At 39.6% G+C, this 22,465-nt stretch overlaps 1 protein-coding gene across 7 annotated transcripts in view; it reads right to left on the reverse strand.

Annotated features, from left to right (window-relative positions):
• LOC149086509 (coiled-coil domain-containing protein AGAP005037-like) overlaps positions 1-22,465 on the reverse strand; it is a 758,714-nt gene that overhangs the window by 232,282 nt on the left and 503,967 nt on the right. For all 7 annotated transcript variants that reach the window (XM_089255964.1, XM_089255963.1, XM_089255967.1 and 4 more), the window contains one exon: positions 17,691-18,024. In XM_089255964.1, coding sequence (XP_089112090.1) covers positions 17,691-18,024 — 334 coding nt within the window. The remainder of the gene's footprint in view (positions 1-17,690; positions 18,025-22,465) is intronic.

Below are 22,465 nucleotides of genomic sequence, written 5' to 3' on the forward strand. Positions count from 1 at the left end.
TTTTTTGTTATTTAAATTTATAAATCTCCCTCCCTTCCTGCTGGGCTGTGATCTTTGGTGGGCCCCTAGGACAGGTTAAAACGGGGGACCCCTCAATAGTGAATTTATAGTGTGAAAGAAAGGTAAGGGTTGTCCCGGGGCTAGAACCTTAGGTACCGGAACCTGGGGGCTGAGGCTATTTGTAAGCTCCCCAATACATTTTGTGTGAGCCTCCCGTGCCACATTAACGCATTGGCCTGACAAAAATGAGACGGTTTTAATCAGTGGTTCCCAAAGTGTTCATCGCGACCCCCTGGTGGGGGGCTGCTTGAATGAACTGATGGTGTCGCGAGCGATTATCCAAGATAAAAACGCCCATATAAGAAATTTAGGTTTTGCTTCTTGCAATGTAATTAAAAATTTCCAATCAATATATCAAGTTAATGGGTGCATTCATAGGCGTACACGGAATTTTCTCTGGAGTGGGGGGGGGGGGGAGGTTTCAATCTTTTTCCCTTCTGAAGGGGGTTTTTCATGTTTTCCTGTGAAATAACACTATAATCTCCGCTTGAGAAGAATTAAAGAAAGAAATTTATTGAAGAAATATACTATCATAACATTACTGTAGCTAAAGTCGCATGCAATTTTACGGTATTAATTTTTCAAGATTTAACAGAAAAAAAAAAAGTGTTATTTAAACCTTATGTATAATGTCCTATACTTGCTTGTTTTGCTCTTCTGGTTTCTATATCTAAGCAAAAAGTAGATGATGTGTTTAGTTGCGTTCCTTAGTTGAAAGATTTTTCTCTCAAAGAAAGAACTAATAGTGTACATTTTTGCTATCAGCAGGACCGGAACTGGGGGGGGGGGGGTAGAGGAGGCAATATACAATAGATCAGTCCACTTCACCTTTGACAGGGGGGGGCCCCCCCGTCCCCCGTATCTCCACCCATGGACCCTCGAGATCTAGGATTTTCACGACCTCCCAAACCCACAGCCTACATCTCATAAGTTCATGCCCTGGGCAAAAACTATTCTTAGGCGGCTTTTGTAGTTTTCTTTGAGGCAGAGGCGTGGGGAGGGATTTGCAGGGGATCAAAAAAAAATAATTTCGGAGGGCCGCAAAGTTGTTAAACCCGCCCCTGCAAATGAGAAGGGGCACCAAAACGCATTAAATATACATTAATAGAAAAATATCTTTAAGATGCGTACTTATAAAAAAATAACTACAAAATATACATGAAAAATGACCGAGATGAGAATTAAAAAGAAAAAATAAAAAGGTGTGAGCGTATGTAATATTATATAATATTACTGTTATTTTTCGAAAAGAAAATATACAATGGGCAATGCACCTATACAGTACAGTATACACAACGATTTTGGTCAGATAAAAATCTCTCCCTCTCTCTCAAGCTCTTTTCGTTTACTCCCTTGCAGGAGATTTTGGGAGGGAGACGCAATTTCTTTCTCTTTCGTTGTGCAGTAAAAAATAAAAATAATGGAGGAATTGCCCCCTCAATCATCCAATTTTTCTACTAACGAGAGCAAAAGTGTTTTCCTGTGTTGTGGGGAGTATTAAAGGAATTGAAAGTGTCTTCTGATGTGGGAAAGATTTTGAGCCAGAGGACTTTATTGCCTCTTTTTTCCAGACTTGTATTACTTTTATTAAATGCAAAAAAATTTTGGAAAACTTATTTGTGCCCACTCTAGGAGGGGCGTTAAGTTCGAGGTAAAAGGGTGGGAAAAAGAGAAAGATTTCTGCCCGTTCTAGTAGGAGTGCCAAATCCAAGATAAAGGGACAAAAAGAAGTTCAACATGATATGTTATGACATAAAATATTGCTGTTCCTTTGAACGCATCAAAACGAAGCGATTGAAACAAAAGTTTTGTTTTTTTTAAATTGGGGAGTTCATATACACAACTGAACATCTTTTCAGAGTTTCATGGATCTTGTTCCAGATACCCGGTGAGTAACGGTAAACCTCCTATGAGGCTCCTAGACAGTATCTCTGTCTAGGAGCCTTCGTAAGGTGTGGTCACAACGCGACTCTAAAAAGCCTTTTTTTCCTTTCAAGTGTGGGGATTATTATTAGAATTTTTGTAAAAAGCGTGTTTTGGCCCGATGAACCAATTTAGCCTGTATAATTGAGCGAATAATTTTTCTATGTTACAGCCACGAGGCTGAGGCATTCCCAGTCAGTTCGCTCTGGATTTTCGACATGTATAGTTAGTTCTCAATTTTCTCCGTGTATGTTTCTTTTCCTTAATACTTGTGATGTCATATTTAATTTTGGATTAAAATGTTTAATACGTTCGCGAGTCGCTCATCTCTTTTTTCCACATCATCGGCAATATCGCTATATTGGTGACCCAAAATCCTGTAACATCGCTGCCTTCACCATAACTCGACATCGCATGGACGACGATATTCATTCCTGACTGGTTCTGCCTGATTACCACCGATGCTGATTCTTCACACCTATACATTTACCGGGTGAACGACACTTCGCTGGGGGATTTCAACGATCAAGTTTGCCGTTTTCGTCATGTCAACCGAAACTTCAAACACAGCGATTACGCCTCAATCTTAACTAACTAGAGTTGCATTTCGTGCACCCCCATTTTGGAAAAATAACGCTGAACTATGGTTCATTCAGGTTGAATCCCAATTTCTAGTTGCTGGTATAACTAATGGCCAAACTAAATTCCACAACGTTGTCGCCGTGCTCGATAATGATGTACTGCTTTCTGTTAGCGATATAGAACGCAACCCCCCCCCCCCCCCCCCCCAGCGAAGGTGCCTACGACGCAATTAAAAACCGTATAATCGCCAAGTACGCAGAATCTGAAAATGCGCGATCACGTTCACTTCTCCAAGACTAGGTGATAAAAAAAACCTTCTCAGCTCTTGCGACAGATGAAAGATTTAGCACAAGATCATGTCTCTGACGATGTGTTGAGATCGTTGTTTTCACAACGACTCCCAGTAAACATGCAGCAAATATTATCAGTCAGCAACGATCAACTGACAGAGTTAGCTTTGGTCGCAAACGAAATCGCTGAAGTTACCGACATTTCACCGGTTATCGCGGCTACTTCTACTGACACGATCATTCAAACTTTAAAAAAAAAATTAAAAAGCTAAAAATTAAAAAAGCTCTCAGTGAGCAAATTGAGCTTTTGTCGCGGGGGCGTTCCCCGACAAGACATTTTCAGAGCCGAAATCGTTCGAATTCGAGAACTAGAAATCGTTCTAAAAATCGTGTTTCCTCCGAATCTCTTTGTTGGTATCACAGGCGTTTCGCCGAGAAAGCTCGCAAATGCATCAGCCCCTGTAATTTTTCGGGAAACGTACGAGCTCATCAGAACTAGCGGCATCTGATGTTAGCCGACTCAACTGCCGCTTATTCATTCCAGATCGCAACACTGGGTTGCGTTTTCTGATCGATTCAGGCGCGGCATGTTCCGTCTTTACCGTGAATCACAAACGTGATCGCAAACCAGTTGTGGACAAAAACTTCATTTTATACGCTGCCAATGGAACCGCTATTAAAACATATGGCAATAAACATTTAGTGCTCGACTTGGGTTTACGCAGAGACTTTCCTTGGTCATTTATCATCGCCAATGTCTCCGGCCCTATCTCGGGAGCTGATTTTATGTAGCGATTTGAGTTATTGGTTGATATCAAGAACTGTCGACTCATTGATCAATTGACATCTCTTAATGCACTAGGTAATGTTTTGCCCGGTCAGCCTCCTGGTTTGAAGACCATTTTTGGTACTTCCCAGTACCATCAGCTACTGTCCGAATTCCCAAACATTACGCAGACTGCCCTCAATCAAGTTCCTATGATCATTCAACAACACACTGTATTCTCACTGATGGTCCACCTGTAGCTTCAAAAGTCAGACGTCTTAGCCCACAGAAGTTAGACGCGGTAGGACAGGAATTTCAGATGCTCTTGGCTCAGGGTATAGTTCACCCGTCAAGTCCTTGGGCGAGTCTCATTAATCTCGTTCCGAACAAAGATGGCCCTGGCGTGTCTGTGGAGACTTTCGTAGGCTCAATACCGTTACTATCCCGGACCGATACCCGCTGCCACACATTCAATATTTTGGCATGGAGTTGAATGGTAAAATTTTTTTCTCCAAATTGGATCTCGTGAGAGCTTACAACCAAGTATATGTACTGCCGAAGCGAGTACAGTTAATGAGAAAGATATACAAAAAACAACTGTCATAACTCTGATAGGACTTTTTGAATACACTCGCATGACTTTCGGTTTGAGAAATGCAGGCCAGACGTTCCAGCGATTCATTGACGAAGTCATTCGTGGTCTCAATTGCTATGTATACCTCGACGACATTTTAGTAGGTAGTGAAGACGAAACCACCATCTGCAAGACTTGCGCAAAATTTTTGAACGTCTCAATAAATATCGCGTTGTCTTCAATGTCAAGAAATGTGTATTTGGCCATACCGAATTGCCCTTCCTTGGGTACCTCATATCTTCGAGGGGTATATCGCCATTACCCGAAAAGGTCAGTGCCATCGCCGAGTACCCGAAGCCTACCACTGCGTATGATTTGAGACGCTTCTTAGCTCTCATAAATTTTTGCCATAGGTTCCTGGGCAAAGCAGCCGAAAAACAAGCTGCACTCCATGACCTGGTGAAAAGTAAAAAGAAGAAAGACAAAATTATATAATATCACTAATATCACAGTTTTCTACCAACATACAGCATGTTCCTGGCGGGCAAAATTCTATCGCCAATGCTTTTTCACGTATGGCAGGCATAGAACTGCCAGGCAATATTGACTATCAACTCATGGCACAGGAACAGCAACGCGATGAAAGTTTGCATTCTTGAAAGCTTGACAATTCCGGATTGGACTTGAAACCATTTTCCCTTTCTTCCGATGGTCCCGATCTTCAATGCGACGTCTCAACAGCCTCTATTCGACCTCTTGTACCTGAAAGCTTACGAAAAACAGTTTTTGACTCTATGCACTCGCTGTCACATCCAAGTGGACGTGCTACAGCAAAGCTGGTAAAAAGCAGAATCATATGGCCATCTCTAGAAAAAGACTGCACACATTTTGCTAAATGTTGCATTATCTGCCAAAAGAGCAAGGTCAGCAGACATGTCAAGTCCCCACATGGACAGTTCACATTACCCAAATCTCGGTTTAGGAACGTCCATATTGACAACAATGGCCCTCTACCACCTTCACAAGGATACATGTACTGTCTCACATGCCTTGACAGATTTACTCAGTGGCCCGAAGTGTTTCCTATGGTTAATCAAACTGCTGAATCTGTTTCTGAAGTTTTCTTTGCAGGATGGATTTCAAGGTTTGGTGTCCCAGAGGTTGTTACTACTGACCGTGGTGCACAATTCAAATCTGAGCTGTTCCATTCTTTCACTCATCTACTGGGTACAGAGAGAACAAGAACCATGGCATACCATCCAGCTGCTAACAGGATGGTCGAGAGATTCCATAGACAGCTAAAAGCTTCCATCATGTGTCTCCAGTCCAACAGCTGGACGAAAGCATTGCCATCCGTCTTGCTAGGAATCTGTTGCAGCCTCAAGGAAGATGTTGATGCTAGTCCTGCAGAACTTGTCTATGGTGAGACACTGCGTTAGCCAGGTGAGTATTTTCATTCTTGCAGGATCTCCCCACAAGCCGACCAATTCTTGGTTCATCTCCGAGAGCGTGTGCAGAACCTGAAACCTGTTCCGGCGAGTCATCATGGTCAGCACGACATCTTCGTCCATAAGACTTTGCAGACAGCTACCCACGTCTTCATCCGAGTGGATGGAGTTCGACGACCGCTTCAGGCACCATACAACGGACCCTTCAAGATTCTCGCACGAACTGACAAGTTCTACACCTGGGACGTCAATGGCAAGTCTCAAACGGTGTCGATCGACCGTCTCAAGCTGCCCTTCTTCCTCAATACTCAAGAAGAACTTACAAGAGAAGCAAACTGTTCCGAATCGAACAAGACAAAAACTGATCCTCCACGAACTGTCACAACTCATTCTGGACGAACTGTGTAAGGTTTCGAATTCCTCCAGTCTGACAGACTTACGGTCTCAGGAGGGAGTACTGTGGGGATTATTATTATAGTTTTTGTAAAAAGCATGTTTTGGCCCGATGAGCCAATTTAGCCTGTATAGCGAGTAGTTTTTCTATGTTACAGCCACGAGGCTGAGGCGTTCCCAGTCAGTTCGCTCTGGATTTTCGACATGTATAGTTAGTTCTCAATTTTCTCTGTGTATGTTTCTTTTCCTTAACACTTGTGATGTTGTATTTAATTATGGATTAAAATGTTTAATACGTTTGCGAGTCGCTCATTTTTTTTTCCCCACATCATCAGCAATATCGCTATACAAGAAACTAATGAGGAACGTATGTTGGAAATTCAATTCGATTTTTTTTTCAACCGACTTTCAAGGGCCGAAAACCTCAATATGAATTCGATCAAAACGAAAATCTGGTGATCCTAGCGAAATTTTCGAATTTAATTTTTGTTGTATTAGTTTTCTATAAGATTTTTAAAAACTTTAATCATCTTAAAGAAAGTCATTTTGAAGGCAAGTCATTTCCTCGACATTAATCTTGAATAAGAATTAAACAAAACCTATCGAATTTTGATACTTATAATCCGCAGATGCAAACTTCGCTAGTTTGAGGAAAAAAAAGACACCATGTATAGTCTGCAGCGGTATAGAACCCACGTGAGAAAATTTTATTTATCCATATAAAATTGCTCTTAAGGATGAGGGGGGTGTTGTTTAACATGGTTTTGTAGAGAAAATTTAAATTTTCGTACGGGCATCTACCCAATCTACAAATACAGGGTGATTATAAAAATTCAATCATATGAATTATAGAAATTCATTTGCGATGTTTTGTTTTTATTTCAACATAATTTTTTTTTAATGTATAATCTACGGACTATATGCAGCAGAATAGGTAAGTAATTGGGACTTCCGTGGAAATATGTAAATAAAGTAGTGTACCTCACATATCTAAAACAAGGAGGGGGCAGCGAAAAAATCAATTTCGTATGAAAGAAATTTCGGATATATATCTTTGTATATTTGAAATGATGTTTTTGAAGCTGATGAAATATAGAATTAAATGTAAGTTACGATAAATGCTTTGAATCGGTAAAGCACATCAGTAATGCATAATGGACCAATTGTTTCGGTAAGTTTGATAAATTTTACAACATTTTATCACTTTTACTGGCGATTATGCATAGCCCTTTTAGACCCTGTATGTATAACCGTGTGGGTTTCTTTTTTTCTCTCTTTAGATATTCTTTTTTTTAACCTCAGGAATGTTCAGCTTAAACTTGAAAAATCATGCATTGTTGTTGAAGTCTGTGAGGTTAAAAGAATCTACAGAGAGAAAAACAATTCCTTCCCAGTGCCGTCTTAATGCATGGACCAGCCTGGAAGCCTCACGAGTAGAGGGGCCTCACGAAAATGAGATCTAGTTAAAATTTTCTAGAATTTACTAGGTATGGCCTCAGAAAAACCACTTGGCCCGGGCCCCCTCATGATGCACTTAAGGTGGCCCTGCCCCTTCCCCAGGGCCGTAGCGTGCTTTCTTGGGGGGCAGTCTTTTCTTGGAATCTCCTTGAAATGGTTATGCTCAGAAAAAGGAGTTACAAGTGCCCCATATTAGACTTGGGGCACCCCCAAGTTACCTTAGAATAGTTACAGGCCTGCCCAAGTTGCAGGGACCGGTGCTTTAGCTGGTGTTGCCCCTTCTGTTTCTTAGTACTGCATCTGAAAGGGATAATTTCAAATGAAGTTTACATGAGTTTTATAAATATGAAAGAAATCATACGGAGATATCACTTTTTAAATTTAACCACTTTTATTATCATCTTGCTTGTATGTGATGCGTGCACTACACAAATTTCACCATAAAACCCAATTAAAATAAGCATGAAGAAGATAGATCCTTTGTGATGAAAATCCTGCATAAGTGTGTGACATTTTTCTTTTTTAATGTTTTTAAATCTTGTAATTAAATTAAACAAGTTAGGTTTTTATGCTTGTTTACAAGTTAAATAAAGTTAAATAGCAGTAATCCCATTTTAGAAGAAGCTTTTCCGACTTATTCGTCCCTTAATATCCAACCATGAGGTGTGTGTGTGTGTGGGAGGGGGCGGGGGAGGATGATCACGGCACCAAGAGTCTGATAATATGGTAGAATGAATGAAGAATTTCTCCTCTAAGCTGTAAATATCGATTATATGATATTTTAATCAAAGTTAAAGAGGAGATAAATTATATGAATTATGCAGGCCTAGAACTGAAAATTTGAAAAAAAAAGTAGGAAAAATAGGAACACCATTGACAAAAAATAGGAAAAAAATAGGAGGGAAAAAATGGAATTGCCAAATTATCATAGCATATAAAAATGTTGTGCCCTTAACATTCACACCTTATATACTTCAATTATAGTATTATCTATATATATTTTAAGAAACGCAAGTTCTGTAACGAATTTAAAAATATTTCATTTTCACAGATTGTGGTATCAAAAACAATGTAAATAAGCAAAACTAAAAAGAAATTAATCAAATTTCTACTGTTACTTGAAAAGTCCAACAATTCGTGATCCATTTTTCCCTGTGCCTTTCGAAGAAAGTAAAAAACCTCTCTAGGTGCCATAGAAATGTAACCCATGCATGCTTAACCCATTGTCCACGGGTCGAATGTGGCCCCGGAGTGATCTGTTGTGGCTCACAACTTCAAATCTTATTTTGTAAAAATGAACCAAGCGACACTTCCAGATCGTTCAAGAAACCCTGCAGCACAGATTCAGGTCATTCAAGTGGCTCGCGTCACATTCACAGATCACCGCGGCACAGTTCCAGATTACCCAAGTTACCCCAGCTGCTGTTCTACTGCACTTAAATGACCCGTGGCACATTCTTAGATGACTTAAGTGACTCACGGCAGAGTTCCAGACCCCTCAAGAACCCGCGGCACATTCCCTGATCAGTAAATATGCCGCAGCATATTTACAGATCGCTGCGGCACAGTTCCAGAGCATTCAATTGATCCATGAAACTTTTAAAACACCCAAGTAACCTGCTGCACATTCCCAGATCATTTAGGTGACCCGCGGAAAATTTACAGATCACCGCGGCACAGTTCCAGAGCACTTAACTGACCCGCGACACATTTCAAAATCAATGAAATGGCCCACTCTCTACTGAATGTTGAACATCTTTGATGCAACACCTCCTGGCGTTACATTACACACTGTAACGTCTGGTGATCGTTACCTCCCGGTTCTTTAATATTTTTCCCCCAGTAAACATTGAGTGGATGACAACAATGGAATAGACAAAGTTTAGATATAATTGAATAAATGTTATAGTTCTATTGTTAAACCATTAATCAGCGTAATCACAATTATCACAGGCCCTTTATATGTTAAACTATTAATCAACATTTTATCACAATTAGGCTTTTCTCTCATTGTCACAATGAAACAGAAATATGAATCGATCTCACCGCAGTGTCCAGGTTTTCATGTGTTATCACATCGTCCGGTAGATACTCCCAGGTGTCTGCCACACAGCCAAAGACTCGTCGGCACCAGCTTCAGACGATTTTGCTGTAAACACACACGTTGAGATGAAAGCTCAGCCACTGCACATGGAACTGGAGATGAAAGTCCACGGATGGCCGGTCTGGCCACTAACCGATCACGACGACGTTGAAACCTTACGTGCGATGAGACGGGATAAGTGCCAAGGCACACTTCTACTATTGTCACTTCATTGTATTTATGAGACGATCTAGCTCACACCATGACAGGGCGTGACGCCTTGCTGATTAAATCGTTAAGTCGGTCATAAGTCGTAGGTAAGGAAGTCGAGGCAAGAAGTCGTGACTCAGCACATCTCTAGCTGGCTTTTATATAGCAGCATTCCCACAATGCCTCACTGAAGAACCAATCACAACATTGAAGGTGCGATATTAGCTTGTATCCGATTTACATAATTTCATGAGAAAAGGAAATATTGTAAACATAATATTGAATCTGGCAACCAAACATAACAAATTGAAGGCCGATCGGCGGACACACGATCCTACCGGTCGATCCCGGAGACAAAGGTAAAACAATGACTAGAATAAAGACGATTTCCACGGGGCCCAATTTGGTAACGTTACAACACGAAGGATATGACTAAAATGGCCTGCATATTATGTTCATGAATGTTTTTCTTTCAAAGACAACGGCAGTCATCAATAGCGTACACACGAACCTAGTTATGCCTCAAAACACACATGCTAACCAATGGCCCTCAGAATTATCTTATGTGGCCCAGGACGAATAACAAAACCACACAAGTGGCTCAAGAGCAATCATTAAATAATTTAAGTAGGACTCATTTCCAGATTACTTCAGTGGCAAGCGGTACATTTCCGGATCATTTACGCTGCCAAAGCATATATCCAGATCACCTTTTAAGTGACCCCAAGCACATTTCCAGATCACCTAGGGTGTGGCAGCCCAGGTCGATAAGGTACTCGCCTAAAGTATCAAAGGATGTTTATAGGTGCCGCGAGTTGGATACCTGGTTCGTCCTTGTCAGAAAACTTTCCTGACACAGAGGTACAACAAAAATGGCGCCATGACCACAGAAAAAAATTGCTACCGCAGGGAGTCCCCCATCAAGGGGGGCAACCAACCTCTCGACGAGTATAAAAAACAAGTCTGCCGTTCGGAATCGGCAATAAATTGTAGGTCAGGGTCTAATTAGCCCTCATGTGAAGAAAATGACCATGATGCGACGAAAATGATCAAATGACCAGATCACCTAAGTGACCCCAAGCACATTTCCAGATCACTTAAGTGACTTCAAGCACATTTCCAGATCATTTAAGTGGCACCAAGCACATTTCTAAATCACTTGAGCGACAAACCCCCAGTTCACTTAAGTGGCTGGAGGCACATTTACATATCATTTCAGTGGCCTGCAGCACACTTTGAGATCACTTGAGTGGCTCGCAGCACACAGATCACCTAATGGTCTGCAATACATTACACTTTAAGTGGCTTGATGCATTTTCTATAGATTATTTCAGTGGCGATTAGTGATTATTAGAGTGATTATTATTGATTTTAGAGATTATTTTATTCCAGTGGCCGCTGCACACTTACAGATCATCCAAGTGACTTGTGGCACATTTCCAGATGACTCAAGCGGCCCGGGGCATACTTTCAGACCACCTGAATGACTTGCGGCATATTACAACTTAACTCAACCTTTTGAAGAGTGTGGGCCACTTCATTGATTTTAAAACGTGTCGCGGGCCACTTAATTCAGTGATCTAGAACAGCGCCGCAGATTATTTGTGTGATCTGTAAATTTGCCTCGGGCCACTTAATTGAAGTAAGAATTCGCAGGGAGTCACTTGAGTGATCTGGAAATATGCCGCGGGTCATTTAAATGATGTAAGAAAATGCCACGAGCCACTTAAGCGAGGCACGCCACATTTAGGCCGTGGGTTGAGCACATGCTTAAAATAAGGGGCCGTTCAAGTATTGCGGCAGCAAAGTTTTAGCGAGTTTTGAGCAAAAAGTCAGCATAACTCTGACCCTCCCCCTTTCAGCAAAATTTCGTAAGCGCTCTGCCTCTTACCTCCTAACGCATAGTGGTGTGATCAGAGACGTACGTGGGAGGGGAGATCTTGGTTGGGGGTTCGTGGTCCTCGCCCCCCAGACGATCAAAAATATATTTAATCAAAAAATATTTTTTTTATAATTAAAATTTCGAAAGAAAATATCTTATTATAATGAATTTTTGTTAATTTCAATATTATTTGAAAGCTAAGAACTCAAAATTTATTTTTAAGAAATTCATTGCGACCCTACCTCTAAGCCCATAGGTAATCCTTGACCCGCGGTAAACACTTGGCCTGTCCCTCTCAAACCTAATTTTGTAAAAATGAACCAAGTGGCACATTCACAGATCGCTTAAGTGACCCGTGACAATTCCAGACCATTTAAGAGATTTGTGGCACAGTTTTAGAGCACTGTCGCGGCCACTAGTGCGGTTTTACGTCACTCAAGTTATCCGCGGCCCATTCCCATTTACTTAAGTGATCCGCGGCATAATCACGGATCACTTGTATAACGCGCGCCACAGGTCCAAAGCACTTGGATCTGCTAAGTATTTAGAGATCACTAAAGTGGCTCTGTAGGGGACGCAATAGGGGGAATGTTAGTTCAGGTGCCCACAAACTAGCGAAAACTTTTACTCGTTTTTGGCACACCGAGTAAGATGCCATTAAGAATATTTCATATTTTTATAAAGGGTGGGTGATGAAGTCAGCATCATCCTAACACCCCCTCCCCCGTCATCAAAAGTCAACAAATCGGGGACCCCCCACCATCGATGCTGACGTAACACTTGAATGACCACGAAAATAAAGAAACCTGAAAGTTATTTTCTGAAGGTTAAAACAAAACTGGGTTTAGAGAGCGGCTAAAATCGGCTCGTCTTCCCCCCCCCCCCCCCATAAAACCAGACGTTGCTCGGTGCTCGGGCTCTGCCCCGTAAAGCCGGGTTTTCGTAGGAGTAGAACTTTTGCGCCGTGTGCAGCGTGAAAACGCTGATTGGTTAAAAACTTGAAATTCAGGGGTTTTTTTTGACCAGAGTTTTCCCGATGCGCCAGGAGCAGGTTTTCCATGCCGCGCGCAACGTGAATCACCCAGCGCAACACGCCGTCCCCTCACCAATAAAAAAGGCACTGCTGTTTTCCTACAGAGCGCAATACTGCTCACGACAGCGATTTACGTCGGGCCTGATTGGCGGATTGCTTCTGAAGGAGTTGAATGCGTCGTGTGCCGCGCGTTTCACCGATCTTCTCTTTATTTTTCTTGTGTTCTCTTGCCCTTTCCGTCAAACCGGAGCATGCAGCCGATAGAGTAGCTGACCCCAGGGCCATATACTATAATATAGCCGCCCTGATCTGATGCGCCACACTTAGAAAACACAAATGCGTAGCGTGATTATGTAACATTTCTGCTGAAGCGAAATGATCCAGTTCAGTTCACGTAGCGCGAAACGCCTACTAGGAAAACCTGGCTTTGAACGCTCGTTACGAGATACCGAGAGAGAAATCTATAGTCTCTCATGGAACCTCTTGTGTGTGGATAGAGCCTGTCCCTACCCCCTCCCTTTTTTTTACCTTATTATTTATGACAACCGATCTCCCAAACAGATTCTCTTTCCCTACTGGACTTGTTTTTAGCACTTTGACTATACGGTGCGGGAGTGAAAAGATACACTCGTCGTCGTCCCCTGCTCCAATGGAACTGAAAAAAAATTTCCCCTCTTTTTTTCAGTAGCGAGTTGTGATGTGAATAAAATACGTGAAAAAGGGACGGAAAGCAGCGACATTTTGCGGTTTCTCGGAATTTTCGTAGTGAGATATTGGCCGTAAACAAAAGGAGGAAGAGATAAAATAGGAATAGTAGGAAAGAATTGGAATAAAATAGGACGACTGCGACGAAAGTAGGAAAATAGGAGGACATTTCTAACAAATAGGAAAAATAGGAGCGCTGCATGGTCCGATTATGTAAGCCGAAAATACGGGAGAAGATTTTTGACATTCGTAGGAAATTCTAAGGGTTTGAAAAAAATTAAATAATAAAAATTCATTAAACAAAAATTATTTCCAAATTTTCGAAATTATTATTTTTTAATTTAATCAATAGAGATGATATCTTTTTGATCATGTATTTTTACAACAGATGGCAGCAAATTCGTTCTGGACGAGAGAAATATTCGCCCCCCCCCCCCCCCAGTTTTTAATATATAAATCCTCCACACCTGATATATATTTTTGAATCTTAAAATTTTTCCAACTCCTGACATCACGTCGACAGAATATTCCATAGCTTTTTCCAACATCAAATAATTTTTAGCTTGTTTGTTAAGGTAATTTTAATTTCTATAGTTCAACAAACATCAAGATATTTTTCAACAAACATTCATGGCGAAGATATTTTTCAACAAACATTCATGGCGAAGATATTTTTCAACAAACATTCATGGCGAAGATATTTTTCAACAAACTTGAAAGTTGTGTCCTCTGGCCACCTCACCATCCAATATTTCCGCGGAATTCTAGCGAAACTTCAGGAGACGATGAAGCATGAATAGGTTCATGCTTGAGATAAAAATAAACCCTTCCGTGAGAGAGCAAAAAGACCCCTCCAGCGCAGCAGGTCACGCCCACTGGCGCATGCGCATAGGTAGACTTAACCTGAAAAAATAGAACCATTCGTATTCACTTACCAACTAAATCACTTGCTAACTAAAGCCGCGTAAACGGCCCTTATCGTCTGCATACATTGTATAGTACTTGGCAACTTAAAATTAAGTTGCCAACTAAAGCGCTTGCCTCGTGTAAACGGGCCTTTATGGACAGTTTAACCTCACGTAAACTATAAAATAGCACCGATAGTATTTGCCTGTTAAATGGAAGTTTGCTTCCGGTAATTTGGTGACACTCACTGCCAATTAAATAAATATCTTGATCACCACTTCTCAAATTAGAAGCCATAATTATACTCGTAGTTGGCTCGGACAGCAACTAGAGCAGACTGAGGACGAGAGGCCAGCTGAAGGTGGAGCACCACATGAATGAACAATTCACTGCCTGCACCCACCAAGGTGCTTCAAGAATAAACTGCCTCAACATGCATTGGAATCCAGATGAAATAAATGAGAAAGAATAAACATAAACTCCACAAAAATATCGTAAGTAAAAGATAATGCTAAGTAATTTAGCCTTGAGAAGATCTTTCTGATAAATTAATTAAAAAAAAGAGGTAAAATTTTTTGAAGATGAAATGAGATAGGAAAAAGCAATCCCGTGGGAAGGGTAAAATAAAGTAATGGATGCCACAAGAGAGAAGAAAAAGGGCAGTTGCACAAGCGCAGTAAATCTTTAGTATGTTATAGTTAGAGCCCGGAAGTTCAGGCAAAATGCTATAAATGCCTGTTTTTGCCTATTTTCAAACTTCTTTGGTGAAAATGCAGTTTATGAAATTTTCGTGCCATAAATGCCTATTTTAACATAGTTTAAAGTTTATTAGTGAATTTCAGAGGCCATAATCTATAAAACTTTGATATTTTGAGCATTGAGAACTTCAAAAATATTGCACTGTTTAAAATTTTCTAACTCTCAGTATTAGTTATCATCAGAAAACCCCCTCCCCTTTAAAGCCCCATTTACCTGCAAATAAGTGGTCTGTGATTGTAGTGTTGCCATGCATTAGCTTTGCTTTGACCGGATGGCATTAGACGTGAATGATTTTGTTTTAGATCAACAAAGTCAGTGTTAGGAAAGGAAAATTAGAAATTTCTGTTTCTTCACATGCTTCCTATGTCTAGCTCAGGCATTGAACTGCGTTGTATATGTATAGCTGACCGATGACTGCCCCAAGAGGTTATCAATTGATGTCATGGCTCACACAAAGCAGAGTAGGAGCACAGAGGGCTTTGTGGCCCATGTTGTTTAAATTTAATTTTTTTTTACCATAAATGCACTGCAAATCACCATGGCTATTTATTAAACATACATATTTTGTACTCGATTGAATTGACCACCACTAGATACACACTCAGACTATTAGGTCTTAGGTAGACTATTAGGTTGCACTTCCGGTGCAACTCACTAGGTAGTAAATTGCCCATGGCGATATACCTGAGTTGTGCTCGGTTTGAAGAAGATTGAATTGACCAGAATCTCTCTCTCTCGCTTTAGTGGTGTGTGGCAGATGCGGCAACACAGGGCCCCACGCTTGAAGGAGTCCCACATATGAGATAATATAAAAAATTAATTTTTTTCAGAAAAATAGAACAATATAGCCATGTTTCAACTATAGAAATGACAAAGATTATCCATAGTAATGCAACAAATAAACGAGGATTATTCGTAACTCGTATAGGAGCACCACAGATAATTTTCTCTATCGGCTCCACGTCTGGTAAATTTTTTAGCTATATATATAGCTTTTGGACCCGTCATACTTTTGTTTTTAGTTATTTTCTCTTCCTTCCACAAATTATAAATGCCTTGTTATAGTGACTTTTGACTGCCTATTTGGACCATTTTTAGTGCTTAAACTTCCGGGCTCTAGTTGTAGTAGTTTTAGTGAGTTATAGTAGTTTTCATCCCTCCAGCTTTGGCACAAGCTTACGACCTGCTTCGCCATTGACTCTTGTTGCAAGAGCCTCCCAGTTCCTGCTTTACCCAGAGCCCTGACTGTATACACTTCAATTAATTGATGTTTTCACTTTGATTCAAACTCCCAAGTCATTGGAAAACAACACCATTTCTATCAATTGAATTACAATTTTTTAATTGGTAAAAACACGTCACTGAAATACAGTGCATCCCGTTTTTCAAAAACCCATCAGGAAGAAATGTTGTAAGCGGAAAAACGCTTTAAACAGGAAATCTCAATGAGTATTAGTGATAGATGGGACACGAAAATAAATCGTACTAAGTGGAAAACATATAAGCTAAGCTGGAACGTTGTAAACGGGATCGACTGTAGTTTCTTATGCATATTTTTTACCGAAAAAACCATAAAATTTAAGATGATTGACCGGTTCAATGGCTTTTGACAGGTGCTGAAATTATTGAACAGGCTGTATGCTGATATAGCCAGGGCCGTAACTATGATTTTTGCCGACCGGGGCACACATGATTTTGCTGCCCCAACATTTGATAATTTTATAATGTGTTCTATGTTCCCACCTAAAACTGAAGCCCCCTCTAAATTTTGCCAAAGGGGCAGTTGCCCCCTCTAGTTCTGGCCCTGCTGATAGCACACATGTGCACTATCATTTCTTCCTTTAAGAGAAAAATCTTTTAACGGAACTCAATACATCATCTACTTTTTTGCTTAGATATAGAAACCAAAAGCAAAACAAACAAGTATAGGACGTTATACATAAGGTTTAAATAACACTTTTTTTTTTTCCTGATAAATCTTGATATTAATACCATAAGATTGCTTGAGATTATAGCAACAGTAATGTTATGATAGTATAATATTTCTCCTGAAGCATAATTTTGAATCAAAATGACAGATTTTTTGCAAAAACATTTTTTTGGGAAAGAGTTATGAATAAACAAGGGTAGGGTAATTATGGCTCTAAAGTAATGGTATCTCATTAAAGATACCTTACTTTCAAACAGAGTAGAAAAGCAAGGTCCACACAGGTAACGAAAACTAAATAAAGCAAATATTGTCTGTAACACACAATCCTAATAATATCTATAAATTTCATCATATTTATACTTCAGGGTCTATCCAGAATTTTTTTGTAGGGCCCTGTTTTTGTAAAAATTTTCCTTATTTTTGTGAGAAGAATCACTAATTTTGTGAAAAATAAATAATTTGGGGGGGGGGGAGCAAAATAATCTAGTTAGTCACAAAAGAAATGAAAGACAAAATTTATGATTTCATGAATTTGTATTTTGTGAAGGGTCCACTTTCGAAATCCAGAATTTCGTGAAGGGGATTCAGAAAACGGACCCAGATTTCAGCTGGACAGATGCCTGTACTAGCATATCAAATTACTTATACTATAATTAAAAGAAATAAAAGAAAGTCTAATGCAACTTACCTCGCTTCCTCATCGATGACAGGTGTTGCACTGCCTGATCGAGTTCCATAAATGCTTCCTCCATACAACGAATCCTCATATGTTGCAGCTGCTTGATAGGTTGAAAATGCTCTATTAGGGTCAATTCTTCTCTCTGGAGAAGACAAATATCCAGAATCTGGTTGTGATCGCCTCTCTGGAGATGAATTATAAGGTGGGTCATATCTCCGTTCAGGTGATATGTGGTAAGTTGCTTGACCCGCTACAGAGTAAGGTCGTTCAGGAGGGGACCGGTAGGAACTTTGTTGATCATTGCGTCTTTCAGGTGATATTGGGAGAGAAGAACCAACAGGAACTGTAAAGAAAATATATTAATATTTAATTTATTATTTTTCATTAAAAATAATTTTATGTAAAAATTCTTGCTTTCAGTTTAGAAAAACCTCCCATATCCAGCAGAATTGATCCAAAGACCTTTGATTCTCTACTAAACTACACAAAGTAAAAAAAAAATTGAATTTTAATAGAAAAAGTGTAAGACAATGTATAATAAATATCAGATAGAAACATTTGTGACCAATCACACTAAGCTCATAAAAAAAATGAAAATAAGATGTTACACAAGTTTAGATACAAACATCATTTTATGCAAATTAATGGCTGTGTGGATGATCAAAATTATGTGTCAGGCATATATAAAAGGAGAACAGATTTCATCATTGAATGAAAATGTCAAAGTTACAGCAAAACCTTGTCTTAATCAGAACATGGTCCGCTGCTCTGACTCATCCTTGAAAAACCAAGACAGAGTTTTTTAGATTGCAGAAAATGAACATAAGAGATAATGTTAACATAATCTTGACTGCCTTATAATGGTTAAATAAAATTATTTACCCCCCCCCCTCCCTTCGCCAGTAATATAGACTCCAAGCCAAAATCATGATGCCGAAGATTACTTACATCAACTATGACTACAGTGAGGTGGATAGTGAAAATAACATCTGGTCAGAATGTCTTCGATTCAGTAAAAAGTGTCTTTAATCGCAAAATTACATGCCAACGATTTAACTTTGAACCCACTTCAGTAAGAAGTCTGAAAATGTGACTTGCCATCTAAGCATTCCTTAAATTTTCATGGGCTACAGGGACGCAAGAACATATCTGCTCGTGTTGCTAAAGTAATACCAATCATTTGAATGGTATTGCTGAGCAATACCAATCATATCAATCACTAGTTGAACGTAGCTCAAATATTGCACTGAAAGCGCTTTTTTTAAAAAATTAAAATATTTGAAGACATATCCTTAGGACTCTTTCCGTGCGAGGAGTTGCATAGCTGCAGCTCTTTTTGTTTGCATGTCATTTCAGGTCCAAGGGACTTTCACATACACCCTATATATCCATTAAGCATGAGAATAAAATGAGCATCATAGAATCTCAATACTACAACGGTACACTTGAGACAGTACATTTTATCGCTGACATTTTATTTCAGACGGATCTCAACCCTTTGAGTGGCATCAACAAGATATCTCGCCTCCTTATTTTGGCATTGGCAAGCTCAAATATTTTGTAAAGTTAATCCCTCTCTCAGTGGAACACTTTTCCCTATACCAATGGTTCAAAAACTTTTGTCAACCACGGCTCCCTTGCCTAATTCATGATTCATCAGCGGCTCTTCAGGATAGATTAATAGATATTTTCCTGTATCAAATAACTTTTCTTTTATAAAAGCAAGGCTCAAAGGAAGGGGAACATGTCTCTGGTCCTCCCTCCCCCTCGAAACTAGTATTTTTAATTGTTTTTTTATTCTTTTCATATTTTTGAGTGTCCGTTTTCATGAGACCTAAACATTACAGCAGGGGTGGGAAATGTTTTTCCGTACTTTCAGTCCCTTTTCCCCGAAAATATCCTACTGCTTCAGGGCTCTCTGTTGACAACCAGATGACCCTGTTGTTTGCGTGTTCACGGTTTGCCATTGTCGGCACCATGAGAAAACTCCACATCCCACGTTGAGAATGGAAAAACATCAACACCTACTCGCCAAGCTGCATAACTTCAAAGGGGAATAAGCTCCTTTTTTTTTCATCGGAACCAAATATTTCTATATAGGAAGAGGAAAAAATCGTTTTGCAGACCCATTCAACACATGCGTTCAATTAACAATATTGAAGCTGTCTGTCTTTTTTTACTCAGCAAAAACAGCCGCTGATAGCATACAATTAGTGTGCAGCTAAAATTCCCTGGCTGTTTTCTTGAATATACAGTATACCTACCACACGAGGGGAAAAAATTGTTTCTGCTGTACAGCAATACGAATTCCTATGCTGGACTCAACGCCGCAACTAGATGCTTAGTCACCCGAGGCAAGCATGCATTTTGACGCCTCTTTGTAATGTTGAAGGAGAGATTTCAGAATGAAATTTGTGCCCCACCCAGGCATGGCTCAGGGGTCCAAGAGAAGAGGAGCCTCACAAAAATTAGATCTGGTTGAAACTTTCAATAATTTGCCTAATAGGGCCTCAAAAAAATCACTTGGCCTGGGGGCCCATCAAAGATCCTAGAGCAGGCAGCGTTGGAGAATAAACTTTTATTTTACCATTAGAATAAACAAAATGACAAACATCTTTATCGATTTTCGAACCAAAAATTAAATTAAAGCAAACTTTTGGAGAATAAATAACATTATGAAAATACATATAACTCATTATTAACACTGTTCGTGAAACAATGAAATTTAACTGTTCCAATGCTTTTTATCGGACTTTCTGCATCATTGCATTTTCGATAGGTTTATATTCAATAAATAGATCGAGATAATTACAAAAATTACCTGTTGCAGCTGAATATATAAGTCTATTAAATTTGTCTACAGGATCATTAATTGAGTTGCAAAAGCTTCACTTACATATGCATTATGTTCTTCAAAAGTTACATTTGATAAATTAGTATCGTCATCAAAATGGTAAGTTAGAGCATTTACATCATGTTTTACAACATTTTTACGCATATTATTTTGAGAAAAATGTGATTTACCTCTCATGAATTTCTTCTTAACATTCTTGAAATTATTATTTTCAGCATCGTTCTTTGACAAAACGAGCGGCTTCGGGTTGGCATGAGAGTTCACATTATAGGCTCCAACTTCTGAATGTTCATTCAAATCTTTCTTGGCTTGTTTTAATCTGTTCCAATATGAGTTCTTGTTCGATGTTATTGGACATGAAATTCTTGTCATCCCATCGGTAGATGAGCTGCACAATGCCTTGAAAAAGTTTGGGCAGGAATCATACGAGTTGAAAACACTGATACAAGTTCTCGAGTGGATGGCCTGCTTCGTTTAGCGCTTGCACGGCTTCCCTCAGTCAGGCACTAAAAACACAGATGCTTGTACATAATATATCATAGAGTGTGCATGCCCTTTTCTCAAGTTATAGTCTATTATTTCGCGACGAAACATTCCTTTGGTGATAGGCGGTTCAGAGTTCTTGATGAAGGACCAACAACCTCTGTCCACCAGGTAAACTTTGATATCGTACTTCCATGAAGAATAATTTTCCGGGCTGAGCAGATAAAACTTGAAGTTGGATTCCATCTCCGGGAACGATAGGCAAAATACTGTCAATATTTTTGGCAGCTCCCTTCTGGTGAATATGGGAAGTGCACTCAAAAAATTCGTTTCCGCTGGGTTATATGAGCATCACACAGCGTATCATTATAATGTGTGGCCCATAACCTTGTTAGTGCAATGTGCAGTGTCGCTCAATAAGAACCCAATTCGAATGAAAAGTTTTTATATCATGTCAGACTTAGCTAGGGCCGTCTTAATAGCATCATGGACCCCCGGGCCAAGTGATTTTTCTGAGGCCCTACATGGCAAAATCTAAAAAAATTCAACTACTTCTAATTTTTTTGAGGCCCCTTTTCTCTTGAGGCCTTCGGGCTGTGCCCGGGTGAGCCCATGCGTTAAGACGACACTGGACTTAGCATGAAAATAACATAGTGACGAGACATAACAACGAACAGAGCAAATAACTGAATTATAAGATACTGAACTGCAATTGAAATATACCGAAATTGAACTCAGATCGAAAACAAACATCATCCTTTAATAGACAGGGAAACTCTTTCCCTTCATGGAAACATTGAGAAGAAATATATATAAGTATTTCTTATTCCCTATTTTCTCCTCTAAGCATGAAAGTCAACCGGTTGTTGAGAGACGAGCGTAATCCATTATTTGCATAAGGCATGAAGAAGGAATTTTTTTCTTTCAACAGGTAGAGGCGGGTTTAGATGTGGCTTTACAGATTGCCTTCCACGCACAGACAAACAGATCGGCTCTGAGTTCGTCTTCTCTCGAACTCTCTCACATGCGTCATTCATCGTAACGGTAAAGATCGATGCAATTTTTCTAAAAATAAGTAAAATACCACAAGAAACTGAAAGACCAGATTTTTTTTTTAACCGATTCCCGTAGTATTTAGAGTGTCTCCCGTAGCTCGATAGTTCATTGCGGCCGTCTGTAGAAACTGAACAATCCATAGCAGTTGGCAACTCTGTTAATCAGGTACAACAATTTGATTTAATACCAAATTGTTGTGGAGCTGAAAGCAATTATAGAGTCGTAGTGTTCCTAGCATCGAAAACGTTTACAAAATCCTATTCTGTCCATTAAAAAAAATCTGCTTTTAAAGTGATCTGATACCAAGGTAACTGTACAATTATAAGAAATATTTTTGTATGAGATCTAGGAATTCTGAAACATTTCATTCAGATTTGTACCTAAACTTTTG

Source organism: Pholcus phalangioides, unplaced genomic scaffold (assembly GCF_987345545.1).
Source record: "Pholcus phalangioides strain wild (caught in Gottingen) unplaced genomic scaffold, Ppha-v1.0 ptg000004l_1, whole genome shotgun sequence".
NCBI classification, from domain to species: domain Eukaryota; kingdom Metazoa; phylum Arthropoda; class Arachnida; order Araneae; family Pholcidae; genus Pholcus; species Pholcus phalangioides.